At 49.9% G+C, this 18,953-nt stretch overlaps 1 protein-coding gene across 3 annotated transcripts in view; it reads left to right on the top strand.

The window, feature by feature from the left end:
• The window catches only part of DTX2 (deltex E3 ubiquitin ligase 2), a 36,377-nt gene that overhangs the window by 1,949 nt on the left and 15,475 nt on the right, over positions 1-18,953 (top strand). For all 3 annotated transcript variants that reach the window (XM_077777794.1, XM_077777793.1, XM_077777795.1), the window contains 2 exons: positions 12,024-12,380; positions 14,672-15,308. In XM_077777794.1, the coding sequence (XP_077633920.1) occupies positions 12,113-12,380; positions 14,672-15,308 (905 nt within the window). In that variant the 5' untranslated portion in view covers positions 12,024-12,112. Of the gene's footprint in view, positions 1-12,023; positions 12,381-14,671; positions 15,309-18,953 lie in introns of those variants that run through there.

Below are 18,953 nucleotides of genomic sequence, written 5' to 3'. Positions count from 1 at the left end.
TTCAGGAAGGGGTAGGAGGGAGAAGAGGATGACAAAGATGAGTCTTGGAGGAGGAAGAGGAGGAGGACTTGGAAAGGAGGGGAGAAGCCCCACAGAGGAGTCAGTGCCTGCACAGTCTGGAAGTTACCTGGTGTGCCTGGGCCACTGTAAGCAGTTCTTTGTGCCAGAAGCAGCAAGGGGTGGGTGTGGGGTAGAGGAGGCTGGAGAAGTAGGCAGAGGGCAGAGTGTGGAGGGTTTTGGGGGCCCTGCCAAGGCTCCAGGGAGCAGGATTTTAGAATTCCATGAGGGCGTACTAAGTGAGCACACTGGTTGGAAAGCATGGGATGCATTAGACTGAATTATTCTCTTTGTTTTTGTTTTTTAATTTTTTAATGTTTATATTTGAGAGAGAGAGAGGCAGAGTGCGAGCTGGGGAGGTGCAGAGAGAGAGGGAGACACAGAACCCGAAGCAGGCTCCAGGCTCTGAGCTGCCAGTGAAGAACGCGATTTGCGGCTCGAACCCACAAACCGAGAGATCATGACCTGAGCTAAAGTTGGACGCCCAACCAACTGAGCCACCCAGGCGCCTGAATTATTCTCTTTGTGACTGTTTTCCTTACGCCATGAGAGGTGTGGCCCCCAGTTTGCTCATAGTCCATAGATAGAATGGACTGAGAGAACTGTAAAGAGCAGACAGGTGCCGTGTAAGTTGATAAGAAGGTGTTTTCTTTCAGTTGGGCACATCGAGGCATCTTGGAGGTGCTGTTTAAATTGGGTCCTGGGGTGCCTGGGTGGCTCAGTCGGTTAAGTGTCCGACTTCAGCCCAGGTCATACTCTCACGGTTTGGGAGTTCAAGACCCGCATCAGGCTCTGCTGTCAGAGTGGAGCCTGCCTCTCAGATCCTCTGTCTCCCTCTCTTTTTGCCCCTCCCCCACTGGTGCTTTCTCTCTGTCTCTCTCTTTCTCTCAAAAATGAGTAAACATTAAAAAAATAAAAAGTAAATGAAGTGGGTCTTGAAAGTATGGGTAAGGTGAGGATGTGTGGCTACGTGGGTGGTTCTGTATAGAGCTGAGGTATGGAGGTGGGAAAACTGGATGTACATGGGGGTAGCAGGTATCATTAAACTCTTCAGGGATGGATTGGGGGAAGGGGAGCTGTAGGCAAAAAGAAGGCACTGAAAGGAAGCGCACTGGCAAATACAGTTGATAGGAAGTGACCAGACTGTGATGGGATTTCCGTGTCAATCCAAGGAACTTGAACTTTGTTCTGAAAGTGTACTTTGGGAGGCTCAATCTCAGACCTGTCTCTCAGGTGGACCAGAAGGAGAGACAGATTTGGGGAAGACGGTTCAGAGAGAATACTTATCAGGGTAAGAGGCATACAAGTCCCAAGCAGATGCCAGCACCAGGGCCTGAAAGGGGAGGAGAAAAAGGAAGCCGCGGCAGCTGCAGGGCTGGCGGGGGAAAGTTGTGAGGATCTAGAAACCCAGCTTTTTCTCCTAACTGCCTGGGGCCAGGGAATCCAGGGGGAAAAGAGAATTAGGAAGGAAGATGAGTCTGGGTTCAGACATATTAAATTAAAAAAATTTTTTTAAAATAATTGTTTATTTATTTATTATTATTTTAAACATTTTACTTATTTCTGAGAGAGATAGAGACAGTGTGAGCGGGGGAGGGTCAGAGAGAGAGGGAGGTACCGAATCTGAAACCGTCTCCAGGCTCTGAGCTAGCTGTCAGCACAGAGCCTGACGTGGGGCTCGAACCCAAGAACCATGAGATCATGACCTGAGCCGAAGTCAGACGCTTAACTGACTGAGCCACCCAGGTGCCCCAAATAATTGTTTATTTTTTTTTATTTTTTTACTGTTTTATTTATTTCTAGGAGAGAGAGAGAGAGACAGCGTGAGCAGGGTAGGGTCAGAGAGAGAGGGAGTCACAGACTGAAACAGGCTCCAGGCTCCGAGCTGGCAGTCAGCACAGAGCCCGACGCGGGGCTCAAACCCATGAACCGCGAAATCACGACCTAAGCGAGAGTCGGACGCTCAACCGACCAAGGCACCCAGGCGCCCCAATAATTGTTTATTTTTGAGAGAGACAGAGTACAAGCAGGGGAGGGGCAGAGAGAGAGAGGGAGACACAGAGAATCCAAAGCAGCTCCAGGCTTTGAGCTGTCAGCACAGGGCCCGGCGCAGGGCTCGAACCTGCGGACCACGAGAGCATGACCTGAGCTGAATTCAGTCATTTCACCGATTGAGCCACCCAGGCACTCCTAGGTTCAGACATATTAAAAGTACCTAAGAGGCCAGCAGGAATGGGGCCGTGGGCCGCACAGAAACCCTGTGTCAGGGGTAGAGCTTGGCACTTGGGTTAAAATGTGTTAGTTTTAACTTCTACCTCGGGTAAACACAGAGCTGGATTAGTACCCGCTCATCACTGTTCATGCATGACTTGCTTTCATTTATTTCCTAAGTGATTTGTAATGAATGTAGTAAGTTCCTGTGTTCCAACCACCCAAAACAAAAAAAAGTATACGTGTAATCATTTGATCTTTCTCTCCCTCCTGAGATAACCATTACCCCCTCGCTTTCATGCTCGTGTAGTTTTATTGTACCTGTGTTTTTAAGGAAGGTAAGAAGATGTTGCTAAGATTTTCCCATATTATTGCACGTTCTCTGATTTATTTGTATTCACTACCGAATAATCCATGGAGTGAACACGCCACAGCTTATGCATCTGATCTTCCACTGAGGGGCACTTAGTTGTTTCCAGATTTTTGCTGTTGAAAGTGTGCTGCTCTGAACATTTCCATACATGTCTGTAGTACAGGTGCAAGAGGTTTTCTTGGGTACGAATTTAGGGGTGATGTTTTGCTGGGTCATCATGCGCAACTTTCGTAGATGTAGCCAGACTGTTTCTGAAGTGGTCCTACCAGTATCCAGTCCCTCGGCACCAGCATATGGGACGCTAGTAGCTCCGCATTCTTGCTGACACTCGCTATAAGCAGACTTTATTTTTCCTTTTTTTTTTTTAAATCTTTTTTTGTAGTTTATTTTTGAGACAGAGAGAGACAAAACATGGGCGGGGGAGGGGCAGAGAGAGAAGGAGACACAGAATCCAAAACAGGCGCCAGGCTCTGAGCTGCCAGCACAGAACCTGACATGGGGCTATTCCCTGACATTGAATATCTCTTCATGAGGTTATTGGCCTATGTGTTTCCTGTGAAGTAGTTGCTTATGATTTTGCCAACTTATAGATTGTAAGAGTTCTTTATATATTCTTGATTTCAATCTTTTGTTCATATTGTGAATATTTTCTTCCAGCTTGTAACAGGTCATTCTACTTAAGACCTCTTTTGTTGAACAACCATCCTTTTAAAAAAGTTTTTTTTAATGTTTATTTTTTAGAGAGAGACACACACAGAGTGCGAGAGGAGGAAGGGTAGAGAGGGAGGGAGACACACAATCCGAAGCAGGTTCCAGGCTCTGAGCTGTCAGCACAGAGCCTGACATGGGGCTTGAACTCACAAACCATGAGATCATGACCTGAGCCAAAGTTGGATGCTTAACTGACTGAGCCACCTGGGTACCCCATGTTGAACAACCGTTCTTAATTTTAACATAGTGATATGGTTTGTTTTTGTTTGTTTTTATTTTTTTTCGTGTTTGTTAACTTAGAGCATGAGTGGGGGAAGGGCAGAGAGGAATGAGAGAATCCTAGGCAGGCTCTATGCTGTCACTGCGGAGCCTGATGTGGGGCTTGGTCCCATGACTCTGGGATCATGACCTGAGCCAAAATCAATAGTCAGATGCTTAAGCAACCAGGCCACCCAGGTGCCCCTATTTTTATTTATTTATTTATTTATTTTTATAGTCATTGTTCTATGTGGTATTTAAAAAAATCTTTTCATAACCTTAGTCCTTGCCTTAAGGAGGCTTATGCCCTAGTGGAGGGCCAGGTAGATAATTGCACTCGGATATTACATGGACATTGGTTGTTAGAAGTGGCCGATTCTGGGGGCCCCTGGGTGGCTCAGTTGGTTGAGCGTCCGACTTCGGCTCATGTCATGATCTCACAGTTCGTGGGTTTAAGCCCCGCGTTGGGCTCTGTGCTGACAGCCAGCTCAGAGTCTGGAGCCTGTTTCAGATTCTCTGTCTCCCTCTCTCTCTTACCCTCCCCTGCTCACACTGTCTCTCTGTCTCTCAGAAATAAATAAAAACATTAAAAAAAAAAAAAAAGTGGCTGCTTCTCCTAGAGGGGAGGAGTGGGTTTAAGAAAGATTCCACAGGGTACGTACTAGGGAAAGACTGATGTGTCTGCAGAGGCCCTTGCCTACTTTTGGTAAAGAAATAGGTTCAGAGAAGCATTTCTCAACTATAGCCCAGTGTGAGCACAGCGATGATGTTGGGGAAGCTGTACACTGATCACTCCACAGTTAGTTTGCACATTGTCTGTGGCAGTTTTCACGCTGGCGTGGCCAACTTATGTAGATGGGAGAGATACCCCTGTTCTGCAAAGCCTGAAATACGTATGTACTTTCTGGCCCTTTACAGGAAAAGTTTGCTGACTCCTCCCAGGGGGCGTCGTGATAACTGGTGACCTGGCGAGAGTGTGTCCAAGCCACCATCGTGGTTTAGTTAGTTGTTGCCCGATGGATAACGAATCTACGTCAGTGCTGCGAATGTTGCCAACTTTCTGCTTTCCAGAAGCTGGAAATCTGGAATTTTTTTTTAATGGTGAATATTCCAAGTCTTAAACATCAGCTCAGTTTTTTAAAAAACTGAAAACTGTGGAGGCCAGGAAAAAACATCTGGCAGGCCAATTTGTCCAGTGTCGGGGGACCCTTTCTGTCTCAGTGGACTCTGGGAACAGATTTAGGTTTCCTTAGACCTGTATATTTTGGGGCAGGTTGCTCATCTTTTTTTGCCTCATCTCCTCTTCTGTAAAGTCCAGAGAAGACCCGCCCCAGGACCCATCTAAGGTACTTAGTGCCTGGTGCATCGTAAGCTCTTGGTTGGTAGCCATAGCTGTTACTCCTGCCACTGCTTCTACTACTCCCCCATTTTGACCCCTCGGTAGGCCTGGGGACCAGGGCTCTGTCCTGACCGGCTGCCAGTGGTCACATTGCTCCTGGCAGAGGTTTGAAGGGGATCCCTCGATACAGGGGATAGAAGATTGCTAGTGCCTGCCACCTGGCTGCCCTGTGGCTTTCGGTGCCCTATTCGGAAGGTTTTGCCTTGACCAGTCCCTGGAGGGCTCAGGTAGGCACCGCTAGAGGAGTTGTCACTTCCCTTCCAGCAGCCCAGCGTGCAAGGGAGAGATCACGTATCAGTATCCTTCCATATCTCAGCAACCTAGTATATTCTGGGCGTCTCTGGCTTGAGCCATCTCTTTTCAAGACAAAAGCCCTGTCTTGCAGTGCCTACCTCTTGCAGTAGTTTAGGCGGCTGGGTGTTCCGTTTTATACCTTTTCTTGCAACTCAGAGATGAGGATGTCTCTTGGCAAAGAGGTGCCATGGTACTTTGACAAGATCTGTTGTTTGTGACCTACCCCCGCTGGGGTAGTTAGTGGCCTTCTCAAGCAATGATGCTAAGTCACGGCAGTGGTGCTGGTTTGGTTTATATTGATGATCTTTTAAAAGTGTTGGGCATTTTATTTATTTATTTATTTATTTTTTAAAAATATTTTTATTTATTTCTAGGAGAGAGAGAGAGAGAGAGGGAGTCACAGACTGAAACAGGCTCCAGGCTCTGAGCTGGCAGTCAGCACAGAGCCCGACGCGGGGCTCGAACCCACGAACCGCCAGATCATGACCTAAGCGAAAGTCGGATGCTTAACCGACTAAGCCACCCAGGCGCCCCATAAGTGTTGGGCATTTTAAAGAGACGTTACTGCTAACAGAGTAATACTTTCACTTTAGAAAATGTGAGGAGTTCAAGTGTGTAAGGAAGCCGAACAAAAGGCCTCCTGCGGTTTCTTCTGGTCAGCGGCAGCCATTGTGATCATTTTGGTGTTTCTGTTGAGTTTTCTCTATGCTTCTCTTTTACCTGGTCAGAACAGTGCTATGACAAATACCTATATGTCGAAGGTTTTCTATAATCTCCTTAGATTATTGGGTCAAAGCAAGTAAGCATTTCTAAACCACTTGATACTTATTACCACACTTTTCTGGAAAGTGTTTATCCTTCCCAGTGGTATGAGGACTCCGTGTACTTCTGCCAGCAGCAAGTATTGAAATTGTGTGTGTGTGTGTGTGTGTGTGTGTACTATTTTGATAGTCGAGAAAATAACATTCCATTCTTTTTAATTTGTAGTAAAAACAACATTTCTAGTCAGGTAGAACGTTTCTTTGGATGGGTTTGTGTGTAGGATTGGATTTTCCCAGGTCTGCGGGAGGGCTTCCTGACAGGGCCCGGGGGGCTGGCTGCACTGTCAGAGGTCTAGGAAGGTTACACTTCCTGGGTCAGCTGGTGGGTATGGAGTTTGAGGCCGAGCTTCTTGGAAAAGGCCCAAAGGAGAGGTGGCATAGAAAATAGGCCTCCTTGGGGCACCTGGGTGACTTTGTCAGTTAAGCATCTTGATCTCAAGGTTGTGAGTTCAAGCCCCATCATGTTGGGCCTGGGCGTGGGGCCTACTTAAAAAAACTAGGCTTCCTGGTCACCTGGTCTCGCTGATTTCCCATCCATGCCCCTCAGAACTCTTCTGTTCTGCAGCAGAGCATCCTGGGCCTTTGAGAAGAAGGAATGGAGGCCATTTCCGTGTCAAAAAGAGCACTTCATGTTCCTGTATTTTATTCAGTGGGCGGCCTCTGATCAGACCCCACTGCTTGTAAAAGGCTGGTAAATCTATCCGACTGCCTGAGTGGTGGAGCCTACAGATAGGGAAGTGACTGCCTTAAAGTCAGCAAGTGTGGAGTGTGTGTGTGTGTGTGCGCGCACACACAACGCATGTTAGCATAGGGGGGTTCTGACAGATCTTTCCATTTCCATCTCCACTCAGGAGAGTGGAGGGTGTGGGACAGCCACTGTCCAGGCATGGGCAGAAGGGTGAACTGCTGAGCCCGGCATGTGCGGAGCCATTACATAATTTGGGTGGACTTGGGAGGGATGAAGTGGGGGGATGAAGTGTGTTGGCAAAGTGGTGATCACTCAGTCCGAGCACCACTTTAAAAATCACTCTTGAGGCCTTTTTCCTAGAGGCCGCCTCTGTGGTGGGGTCCCTTTGTGTGGCTCACCCACCTGGAGGCCCACAATTAGACAGGATGGTTTTCACTCACATTCTTGTGCCAGCTCAAATCTTGTTTGGAAGCTTGTCTGAGTTCCTCTAGAGATAGAAAGACTCTGAGACACGTGTAACTTTTTCTCTTATGTGTGAAAACGCCTCTCTGGTAGAACAGCGACATTCCTCTGTGCCTCACAGCCACAGTACCATGGACATGACTTGCAGCTAAATCCCACAAGAAAATACAAAGGAAAGCAGGAAGGTTTTTTTTTTGTGGTCAAAGTTGTTGATATTTTTTATTTTTAATTTTTTAAGTTTATTTATTTTGAGAGAGAGAGAGTGCGAGGAGGGGAAGGGCAGAGAGAGAAGGAGAGAGAGGATCCCAAGCAGGCTCCAAGTTTGCCAGTGCAGAGCCCAGCGTGGGCTTGAACCCATAAACCATAAGATCATGAGCTGAGCTGCAACCAAGAGTCAGGCGCTCAACCAGTTTGAGCCACCCAGGTGCCCCTGTTGATACTTTTTAAAACTTTGGTCTCTTAAGAAGTAATAAATATGACCATCATAGAGCACTTGCAGGTAGAGAAAGAGGTAGAAAAACACAAAAAATCCCATAATTCCAGCACTCCTGTTAACATTTCGAGTTGTTTCTTCCAACCTTTTTTTTTTTTTTTAAGTTTATTTATTTCTAATCTCTTCACCCAGCATGGGGCTTGAACTTGCTGCGATCAAGAGTCGCAGTTTCCTCCAACTGAGCCCCCCAGGCGCCCCCTTCCTTCCAGCCATTTATTTATTTATTTATTATAAATGTTTTTATTTATTTCTGAGAGAGAGGGAGACAGCGTGAGCAGTGGAGGGTCAGAGAGAGAGGGAGACACAGAATCCGAAGCAAGCTTCAGGCTCTGAGCTAGCTCTCGGCACTGAGCTGACACGGGGCTCAAACCCACAAACCATGAGATCATGACCTGAGCCGAAGTCGGACGCTTAACCAACTGAGCCACCCAGGCGCCCCTTCCAGCCTTTTAAATATTAGTTTATGCAGGGCAGAAAGGACTTTATGGCATCACAGATTTTGGTAGATTCTTAATTTCCTTTTTTTTTTTTTTTAAGATTTTATTTTTAAGTAATCTCTATACCTAATGTGGGGCTCAAACTTACAACCCCAAGATTGAGAGTCACACACTCTTCCAACTGAGTCAGCCAGGCACCCCCATTCTTAATTTTCTTTAGCCTCAGTTCTCTTCTCTGTAAAATGTAGATGATTCCAGTTGGGGGTTGAGAGCTGGATGACAAGAGCACCAGGCAGAGTGTGTGCCCCGCAGTAGGTGCCTGCAGTTCCATAGCGTGTATTTTTTATTTGTTGTGAGCATTATCTTAGGTCTGTAAGCCTTTCTTTCTTTTTTTTTTTTTGAAATGTTTATTTACTTTGAGAGGGGTAAATAGAGCAGGAATGGGGGAGGGCAAGAGAATCTGCTCTGTCAGCCAGAGCCCGACGTGGGGCTCAAACTCCTGAACCATGAGATCCTGATTTTAGCCAAAATCAAGTCAGTTGCCCAACCGACTGAGCCACCCAGGTGCCCCAAGTCTGTAAGGCTTTTGTAAACATTTTTCAAGATTTCTATTCCATCGTTAGAATGTACTGTAACTTACTTAAGAATTCCATTGTTGTAGGTGTTCAGGTTACTTCCAGATTGAGGACTGTTTCCATGGCCAATTATAATAATTATTATTTTCATAATTAGGAACACCCTAAATAGCCCCCATCATTAGGAGCCAAGACAAATTAGGTTTTTGGACTGCAGCTTCATAATGGCTGAGGTCGTTGCAGAGAATGGGCGCATTGACGTGGCTGTTGTATGTGCGTAATTGCTGTATCCAAGTGAAATGCCAGTGGGCGTTTCTGGGTGTTGCTTCAAATGTGCCCCAGGCCCCTGGAACCGAAGGCTCACCTCTCTTCTGCCCGCTGGTGTTTCAGACCCTCTGGGATATTAGGCATTTGAAGAACTGAAGCCCCGCTCTGGGTCAGCACTAGTGCTGCCCTCAGAGAGTTCCTGTTCCACTGGGGAGCCAGACACTGAAACCAGCGAATGTCGCCTTGCAGATAAGTCAGGGATGCAGTGAAGACACGTGGGTGGGCGGAGTCAGCGCTTGTCTGGTGAAGGTGTGGGTCAGAGGCCTCAGGAGACGGGGTGCTGTGGCTGAGTGTGGAAAGATGGGCATGTTTGCTTGGGTTCTTGGTGAAGAGAAGACCGCCATCTGGATCTCCAGCAGGGAGGTGGTAGGAAATGGCTTTGAATGTTCTGGCACTTGTAGAATTTGGTATGGGTGGACATAAGGTGGGGGCCTTGGTTTGAGGGGGGAGCAGCGGCTGTGTGCCGTGTCTTCTTCATTCTGGGTCTCTAGTACCCCAACAGTGCCTGAGGAGGGTGGGCCCTTGGTCGGTGGAGGCCGAACACGTTCAGGAAAAGCTTCAGCTACAGCACCAGACTGCATTTCTCTGGCTGTTGGGCAGAGTTCTGCGAGTTGGTTCATATGGGGCTGTGTGGACATGCTGGGGCGTACCACGTGTGCCGACCTGTGGGAGGCCCCCGCTACCTGACGGGCGAGTAACGTCTGCCAGGAGGTGCCAGGAGGAAAGTCTGGGCTCGGGAGTAACTGGCTCTGAAACCGGTCCTGTGATTTGTACCTGGATGTGGTTACAGAGACTTCTAATTGTAGTCACGGAGCTAATAAGCCAGCCACCCCAAGGGCATCTCAGGTCTGATCCTCCAGAGTAGGATGTGTGCTCTCACAGCAGCTGGCAGCTCACTGGCGGCTCTGGCACCTGTGGGTGTGCTCCGCGTTCTTGCAGGCCTGACTCATCGCCCACATTCTCATGCTGTGTAGCCCAGTGCTGTCCTGGGCCGCCGCTCCTCACCCAGACTTGAGGGGTGGGGAGGAGGCCCGGGGGCAGGAGGGAGGGGGGGCCAGGGAAAGGGAGGGAAGACAGGCTGGGCGGATATCTGCTGTATGCCAGGTGCTGTACTGGGTGCTTTATACACACCTGTCTGAATGCTCGTGAAAAGCACGGAGTGTAGATGTTGGTATCGTCATTGTCAAGTGGGAGAAATCAAATCGGAGAGCTTAGGTACCTCCATCAGGATGATACAGCGAGTGGAGTAAGTAAACCTGTGCCTGTTCTTTTCACCTACTGCTCCAGCTCTGCCCTCCTTGTCAGGCAGGTGTCTTTGGCCTTCTCGAAACCTTGACGGTGCAGTGGACTCTCAGGGACAGCTTCAAAAAGCCCAGGGTCCCACTGTGTAAGCAAGTCCCTGCAACTACCAGGGCCTTGGTTTCCTCTTTGGCAAAATGGGGAGAAAATTCAGTGTTTGCTTATGAGGGTTGTGTAGGAATCCGAGCAGGTGGTGTGACTGGGAACCACACTGGCACCAGGGCCCTGGGTAGATGTGCTGTAACAGCTGAGGGTGCTCCGGGACTTGGGACACAGCTTCCTCTCTCCTTCCCCCTTTCTCAGCGGGAACTGTAAGTGGAGCCCAAGGTGGAGTCAGGCTGAGCTTTCCTCTCCCAGAATGGAGGTTAGAGCTGGGTTGATCCAGACCTGTTCTCTGCTGCCACTCAGCAGTATTCATGTGACCTTCAATGAGACCTTTTTGAGCCTTGTAAAGTGGGAGATATGTCACCTTGTCAGTCTGTTAGGTGTATACCAGACTAGTATATTTGGTGTTCGCCACTACACTGGTCCTGTTCCTCCTGAACTCTGGGTGCTGGTGCTCTGGGCGCCTAGCATGGTACGTTCACACCATAGCGCCCTTCTTCAGACCTCTGCAGGCGACTTCCTGTTCAGCTGTGTTTTGAACTAGTATGTATATAACACTTGGCACATGACAAGGTCTCTTCTGGGGCTGGCGATATGACTGTGGACAAGACAGACTCCCTGGCTTACTGCTGTCTGGAGGGGCAGAAAGATCTGGAACGTCATCCTACTCATACATATATAGAGGCATTAGTGTTCTGGTGGGTACTGCAAGGGAGAAGCTCACGTGACAGTTGGCCAGAGAAGGGCTCCCTGAACCACGAAGGCTGGGCCTCAATGCTGAGTAGAGTTTACAAGGGAAGAGGATGGGCTGGGGGAGCTGAGAGAAGAGTGTCTCAGAAGCTGGGTGTAAACTCTCTGGGCCTGAGTGATGTCGGCTAGGCCCAGACCGGGTGTGGAGAGGCGGCTTTCTGCATCTGTGAGATCTTACTGTTTATCTAGGGCACCCTTCGTTGTTAATGATGCCTCCTGGGGTAGCCCAGAGACCTGGGTGGGCTAGGACTGGGCTTTCAGTCTCAGCTCTGCCATTTACTCTCCTGTGCCCTTGAGGGCGCCCCCCCTCCCCCCCGCCCCAGTCCTTTCTGAGACACAGATTTTTCCCATCTGGAGCATAGCAGTATCTCCCAAACAAGGAGTCTTCACACAGGTGTAAGGGGCATCATGACCTCAGTGCACAAAGGATTCGGGATGACTCACGAAAACAGTATAAAAGGATATGCTCAGTAGTTAGGTCAGAGGGAAACGATTGGTAAAAAGAGGCTGGGCTATTGATTAGCACCCAAAATTCACTCCACTGTATCTCCCTGAACATTTACAGAGCCAGGTATGTTGCTTGGTTGACCGAATTCTTCCTGGCTGCATGAACAAAGAGACAGGATCAGGTACTTGATTCACAATGCTCTTTTCTTTTAGGAAAAAAAGTGATTATGGGAGAATATGATTTTTCTTTCTCCCTGCACTGAGGCCAACTCTCAGGGACACTGTGTATGTTGATAACTGTCTGTCCTGTTTACAGGTCTACTGGAAGCACTGGGCAATGAACCCGAGACTCCAGCCCAGAGTGGTCTGAAACCATTTGGGAAAGAAGAGGGAGTCCTAGGGAAGATGGCCATGGCCCCAGGCCCTTCCCTGGCTCAGGTGTACACCAGCCCCGTGGCAGTGGCTGTGTGGGAATGGCAGGACGGGCTGGGCACCTGGCACCCCTACAGTGCCACCGTCTGCAGCTACATCGAGCAGCAGTTTGTCCAGCAGAAGGGCCAGCGCTTTGGGCTGGGGAGTCTGGCCCAGAGCATCCCCTTAGGCCAAGCTGACCCCTTGCTGGCCCCTTACATCATTGACCTCCCCAGCTGGACCCAGTTCCGCCAGGACACTGGTAAGACCCTTCTGCCTCTAGTATGTGTTGGAGCACCTGCTTTGGGCCAGGCATCATGCTGACCATGGGGTTCTATGTAGAGTTGACTCTTGGAGTTTCGTCCTGTCCCGGACAGGTGCTGTGAGTGGTATAGGTGGCACAGTGTGGGATATACCTTTTCGTAGTAGGGAGTGCCTTGAGAGCACAGTGCAGAGGCCCTCCCCACCCCTTCCCCCTGTTGCTCAAACCCAAGCTGTCTGCCTCCACCTGCAGAGGTTGGAGGGGCTTGCGGGCAGGGAGGCCAGCACGGAGGTAGAGTGCCGTGCTAGTTAAGGGGGGCCTGGTGATGAGTTCTGCTTCTGCTGCACGATGTCCGTGTGACCTGAGCAGGTTACTTCATTCTCCTGTGTGCTCACATTTGGGCTTTTTGTGGGTTTTGGTCAGTATTACCAAGAATGGGACCACCAGTCTCCCCCCAGAGCTGTGCCTTGTCCGCCTAACCCGGTGGTTCTCAGCTGGGAGTGATTTTGTCCCCTAGGACGTTTATTTCACAGTGTTTGGAGACATTTTTAATTTTCACCAGTGGGGAAGGGACCCGCTGGCTTCTAGTCAGTAGAGGCCAGGGTTGCTGCTAAATGCACAGGACTGGCACCGTGACAAAGAATTCTTGGCCCAGGATGTCGCTGGTGCAGAGACTGAGAAACGCTACTCTGATCCCTATGGCAGCGTCCTCAGGTGTGTGAGGACTAAGGCTTCCAATCAGTTGGCTACAGAAGAAAGTCCCTGCCTTCCTGATATTTGGAGTCCACTGAGAAAGGCAGCAAACAAGATATGTAACGTGGAGATTGTGTATTGTGTTAGATGGCAGTAAGTGTTAACCAGGGAACGGAAGTGCTGGGAGAGGCCAAGGTTTGAGCTTGGGTGACCGGTTCACCAGGAAGGGGGACAAAGACAAACCTGAGGGAGGGGAAGGTTGTTCTTTGAAGGGACTTTAGCTTTTATTATTATTATTAAAAAAATTTTTTTTCATGTTTGTTTATTTTGAGAGTGCACGAAGGAAAGAGTGCACGAAGAAAGGGCACAAGCAGGGGAGGAGCAGAGAGAGAGAATCCCAAGCAGGCTCCCCACTGTCAGCACAGAGCCCGACGCAGTCCTCGGTCTCACAAACTGTGAGATCAAGACCTGAGCTGAAGTCAAGATCCAGACACTCCACTGACTCAGCCACCCAGGCACCCCTTGGCTTTTATTCTGAAAGGGGGAGCTATGGGAGGATTTGGGCAGAGGAGTGCTGTAATCTGATTTGGAGGTGAAGAGTATCCCTCTGGCTGTCAAGGATGGAGGCGGGGTGGGGCGAGGAGACCAGTAGAAGCAAATTGCAGTGATCATCTTCTGGCAAGTGCTCTTGGAAACCCTTTTTCTCTGTTGTCTTCAGGTTTGGTTTATTAAGAATAAAAGCTAACCACAGGGTATTTCCCTGTAGTTGCTGCCTGGAGAGTCAAAGGGAATAGCAGGTCCACTTAAGAGACTTCTGTAACAGTGAATAATGAGTTGTATATAAAGTGTTAGAGATGCAAGGCCCAACACAAGAAAACAGCCTGAAAAGTTTTCAGTGTGGTTGTCAGCTCCCTGAAAGGGCGTGTCTAGAAGACGAGATGGAAGAGATGCATTGTGAGAGAAGCTGTGTGGTTGGATTATGGCCGGTTTAATTTTCTTAACTTACTTTCTTTCTGTCTTTCTGTCTGTCTTTCTGTCTGTCTTTCTTTCAAGTGAAGCTACGTATGTTTCCTCATTAGCAGTATTTTGAAAAAGCCTGGAATCTGAGCCACAGCTGTTCTTTCACCTAAGCTCCTGGCATCCCCTACTCCTGCCAAGGAGCACAGGTCCCCCTCTGCCACTAGATTCCTTTGGGCCAGAGTTTCTTTACCGAGAGGGAGCTTTCTACCCTTCACCCAAAATTTGGAAAGAATAACTGGTACCAGCCTTTAGGTCAGATGGCAACATGACCCTACACACACTGACCATGTTGGTGTTTGTTTTCTTTTTTTAATGTTTATTTATTTTTGAGAGACCAAGCATGAGCGGAGGAGGGGCAGAGAGAGAGGGAGACACAGAATCCGAAGCAGGCTCCAGGCTCTGATCTGTCAGCACAAAGCCTGACATGGGGCCCAAACCCTCAAACCATGACATGAGATCATTACCTGAGCCGAAGTCGGATGCTCAACCGACTGAGAAAAGGAAGTTTTAAACTCTTTTTTTTGTTTTGGAGTGGCTAGCAGATGAACCATTTACATGTCCTCCCCCTCTTCAAACAGGCACCATGCGGGCTGTGCGGAGGCATCTGTTCCCCCAGCATTCAGCCCCGGGACGGGGCATCGTCTGGGAGTGGCTGAGTGACGATGGCTCCTGGACGGCATATGAAGCCAGTGTCTGTGACTTCCTGGAGCAACAGGTGGCCAGGGGCAACCAGCTCGTGGACTTAGCTCCCCTGGGGTACAACTATACCGTCAACTACGCCACCTACACGCAGACCAACAAGACTTCGAGCTTCTGCCGTAAAGTGCGGCGTCAAGCGGGACCCCCATATCCGGTGACCACCATTATTGCCCCACCAGGCCACACGGGAGTCGCCTGCTCTTGCCATCAGTGCCTCAACGGCAGTGGAACCGGCCCCGTGTTGGGCCGCTACCGCCACTCCATGACCAACCTCCCTGCTTACCCTGTCCCCCAGCCTCCCCACAGGACCGCCATTGTCTTTGGGGCCCACCAGGCCTTTGCCCCATACAATAAGCCCTCACTCTCTGGGGCTAGGTCTGCACCCAGGCTGAACACCACCAATCCCTGGGGTGGGGCACCACCCTCCTTGGGGAACCAGCCCGTCTACCGCTCCAGCCTCTCCCACCTGGGACCACAGCACCAGCCCTCAGGATTGCCCACTGCCAGTGGAGTCAGGTATCTTGTGTTATTGAGGGTCATTTTGTCCACGTCTGTGCCCTGTCAGTGGGCTTGGGTTTCTGCTTTTACTTAGCTGGGAAGATACGCCCAAATACCTATAGACCTGCCCCCTGCCTCCTTGCTGTCTCTGCGTCATCTCCTTTGCCTGTGCCACCTGGAGCCCGGGTGCTGGCCTTCCACAGCCTTGCGTTGAACGGAGCTTACGTGATCTCTGGTGCTTGAGTGCTGATCGTTGCCACGTGGGTTAAAACAGTAATGCCTTCCTTCGTCCATCTAGTCAGGAGAGTGAGGCTGGTGTAGAGCAGGTAAAGGTGTGCCTGTGTGCCACATAGCTCGTGCCATGCACCTGACAATGTTTTGTTGATTCCTCCTCTGTGCCAGGCACCAAAGACACAGACGTGGAATCTTCCCACACGAGCCCACAGTCTGGACCAGGGAAGGCTATGAGCCCAGTGTTGGTGCTTAACGGTTGAGGAGAAAACAAAATGCTGAGTGTGTGGCAGGTGGTGTCAGGTGACAGGATGGCTTCCATGCTGGTGTAGTCTGGCGTGGTGTCTCCTGGGGCTCTCTGCTTCTTGAGGGGCATGATGAAATGGGCACCATCCAGATGAGGGGGCACCTAAAAAGTCAGGAAACCTCCTGGAGTGGCCAGTGAGGGGTGTTCCCTGGGTGCTTGGAGACCTGTCACTGACGAGGGGCCTTGTCCAGTGATCATTACTGAGGGTGTTGGACTTAGAGAACATTTATTTATTTTATTTTATTTTTATTTTATTTTATTTTTTAAAAAATATATTTATTTCTAGGATAGAGAGAGACAGCGTGAACAGGGGAGGGTCAGAGAGAGAGGGAGATACAGACTCTGAAAGAGGCTCCAGGCTCTGAGCTGGCAGTCAGCACAGAGCCCGACGCGGGGGTCGAACCTACAAACCACGAGATCATGACCTAAGCGAAAGTCAGACGCTTAACCGACCAAGCCACTCAGGCGCCCCGGGCTTAGACAACATTTAGAGAGTTCCAAATGGTAACTGGGATGGGGGGCTAGTTTCTGAGATGGTGCCCCGAGAGGGTGGGTAGTGACTGGATGTGGGACCCTGTAGCAGGCCTGTGGCTGCCCTGCCCCCCAAGTGGGTCAGCATCTTGTTGGTTTGGACTGACGTCGGCCAGTCAGTTTTTTGGTGCTGCTGCACTCCTTACCCAGTCCCATCCCTGCCTCCTTGACCATGGTGAGGGCTTCCCAGTGTGGACAAGACTTTCTTGGCGGCTCCTGGGCTTCTAGCATTTTTTTCCAATGTTTGTTTATTTTTTAGAGAGGCAGAGAACAAACAGAACAGGGGTAGAGAGAGGAAGACACAGAGTCTGAAGCAGGCTTTAGGTTCTGAACTATTAGCATCGAGCCCGATGTGAGGCTCAAAACCACGAACCATGAGATCATGACCTGAGTTGAAGTTGGACACTTCACCGACTGAGCCATTCAGGCATGCCTAGCAGTTTTTTAAAGCTAGGTTTCAGAGGACCCTGCCAGCTTCTATAAGACAGGATGACAACTGCCATTCACTGAGCACACGTAGCCAGGCCCTATTGAGCAGGCTGTGTGAGTGATTTCAGTGATTCTTATAATGACCATATGGGAGGTGGTGTCCTCAGCTTACGGGTGAGCACACTGAGGTTGACAGGATAGGCAGCATAGCCAGCAAGTGGCAGAGTAGGGGGTTAAACCAGGCCCCACAGCAGGCCGGAAGGAACACATGGAGTTCTTGGAGCTGTCTTAAATGCAGAGTGACAGGAAGGCAGCGATGTCCTGAGGGATGAGGGTGGGGGGAGCCCCTAGACCAGAGGAGAATAGGTCAGGGCATCTTCCCAGGCATCTCCTTCAGGGAATGGGGGGTATGTGGACCTGAGCTCTTTCTGGGAATGGGGCTACAGGAGCCTTCGCTTGGCCGCCTCCCTGGATTTTCACGTAGGCATTAGCGAGCGGGGCTCTGTGCTGTCCGAGTCCCACCTGCTATGCTGTGAGGCGCCTTCCGGTATGTGGGTCAGACTCTTTCAGAGAAGAGTGTGCTGTTGGCCAGCCCAGAATGGTTACCAGCAGGTCCAGAGCTGCTTCTACTTGGTCAGTTCTGCTGAGCCTCCTGGGGCTTCTTAAGTTCTTATAAATTATTTTGAGGCACGTTTCTAGATAGTTCTAGAAACTGGGATTCTGGGATTGAGCCAAGTCACTTAATTGATGGGCTTTGTTGCTTTCTCCTGGTACAGGACTCCCATTGGTCGCTCCTGAGGCTTCTCTGGCATCCCCCCTCCCCAGCCTAAGGGCCCGAGACACTGCCAAAGTGGGCCCCCTGGTACAGGCCTGGCAAGTTACGGAAGGGAAGGTCTTACCTTTGCTTCTGGGCCTGCGTGTTGCAACTTGCTCTGCTTGCCTTGGTTCTAAGCCAGGAAAGGGACCAGGCCAGCCAGCTCTGTTAGTTGAAACCACCTCAAAGGAGCTGTCCTCCTGAGGTGGGTGTTCATCTTTATCTCCTCTGCTTTTTGGGAGCTGGGAGAGGCCCAGCTCACTCGCATGGGCCTATCCCTGTTTGGAAAAACATGATTTCCCCCATGTCTTATTTGTATCGGCCCTCTTTGGTTCACCCCCTTCCGGTGGGTATTGTAGAGCTGGAGGGAGCATGATGAATGCCCGGTGTCTTGACAGGGCCAGGAGGATCGAAAACACTCAACACCTTGGTCTCCCTGGGGGCTGTGGTCTGGTTCTCCAAAGCGAATGATTGTCAACTGCATTAGGTGAAAATTTTCCGGAGAGTGGCAGGCTGGCGGCACCATGGGCTGGGGAAGCCTGAGAACCAGCTGTACTTACTGGTAGCCACTGGAAAGAACATGTGAGTGAGTGAAATCAAAATTTGCGGAACCCGTGTGGTTTTTATTTGGGAACCCATGTGGTTTCAGATCGCTTCTTGCTCAACCTGGGTAAAACCTTGGCCGACTGACTTCCTTATGGCCCGGGAGGCTTTCTGAGTAGGCAGTAAGTAATCCATTGAGAAGGGACTTTGTCTGTCTGTCACTGCCAGGGTTTAAGAAAATTTCCTAGTTGCTGAATTTTATCCCTTTAAGCACCAAAACTCGTGTTTTAATGATGTGGGGTGGAAACCTTTCCAAAATGTGTCATGCACACTCTTGTCTTCTTTAATAGAGGGTGTGGTGGCTTAACATTTTGATGACTTGGGGTAGTGATTGTGACCAGCAGTCTGTTGCAGCTTTGGTGTGGCTGAGCCCTGGGGCGCCTTGCCTTTACACTAAGTGGCCCTTGGAAATGGCTTTCCAGCTTGCTTTCATGTGCTCCATTCCTGCTGCTGCCGTTCTCCCAGCCTCTAAAAGCACTCTTCACCCACTGTCCGCCAGGCTTGCGTGCTCAGGAGTCCTGGATCCCAGAGGGGCCTGCCTCCTGACTGGCTGTAGGCCCCTTGGGTCAGCTCTGTTCCCTTTCCATGTCTTTCCTTTCCCCGCTTAAGATTAAGGAGTTAGGCTGGGAAGTGTGACATTTCCTTTTGCTCCAGTATTGCAGTTTTCAAGATTTCAGTGGGAGCCCTCAGGAAGGTACCTGGCAGCTCCTCAACTTTCCTGTATCCCCTTTGCTCCTCTGAGAACAGA

The sequence above is a fragment of the Crocuta crocuta genome, unplaced genomic scaffold, assembly GCF_008692635.1.
Source record: "Crocuta crocuta isolate KB4526 unplaced genomic scaffold, BGI_CrCroc_1.0 scaffold217, whole genome shotgun sequence".
In the NCBI taxonomy this organism is placed as follows: Eukaryota; Metazoa; Chordata; class Mammalia; order Carnivora; family Hyaenidae; genus Crocuta; species Crocuta crocuta.
The sequence above is the reverse complement of the archived record's forward strand: the minus strand, read 5'-3'. Positions and strand labels throughout refer to the sequence as shown.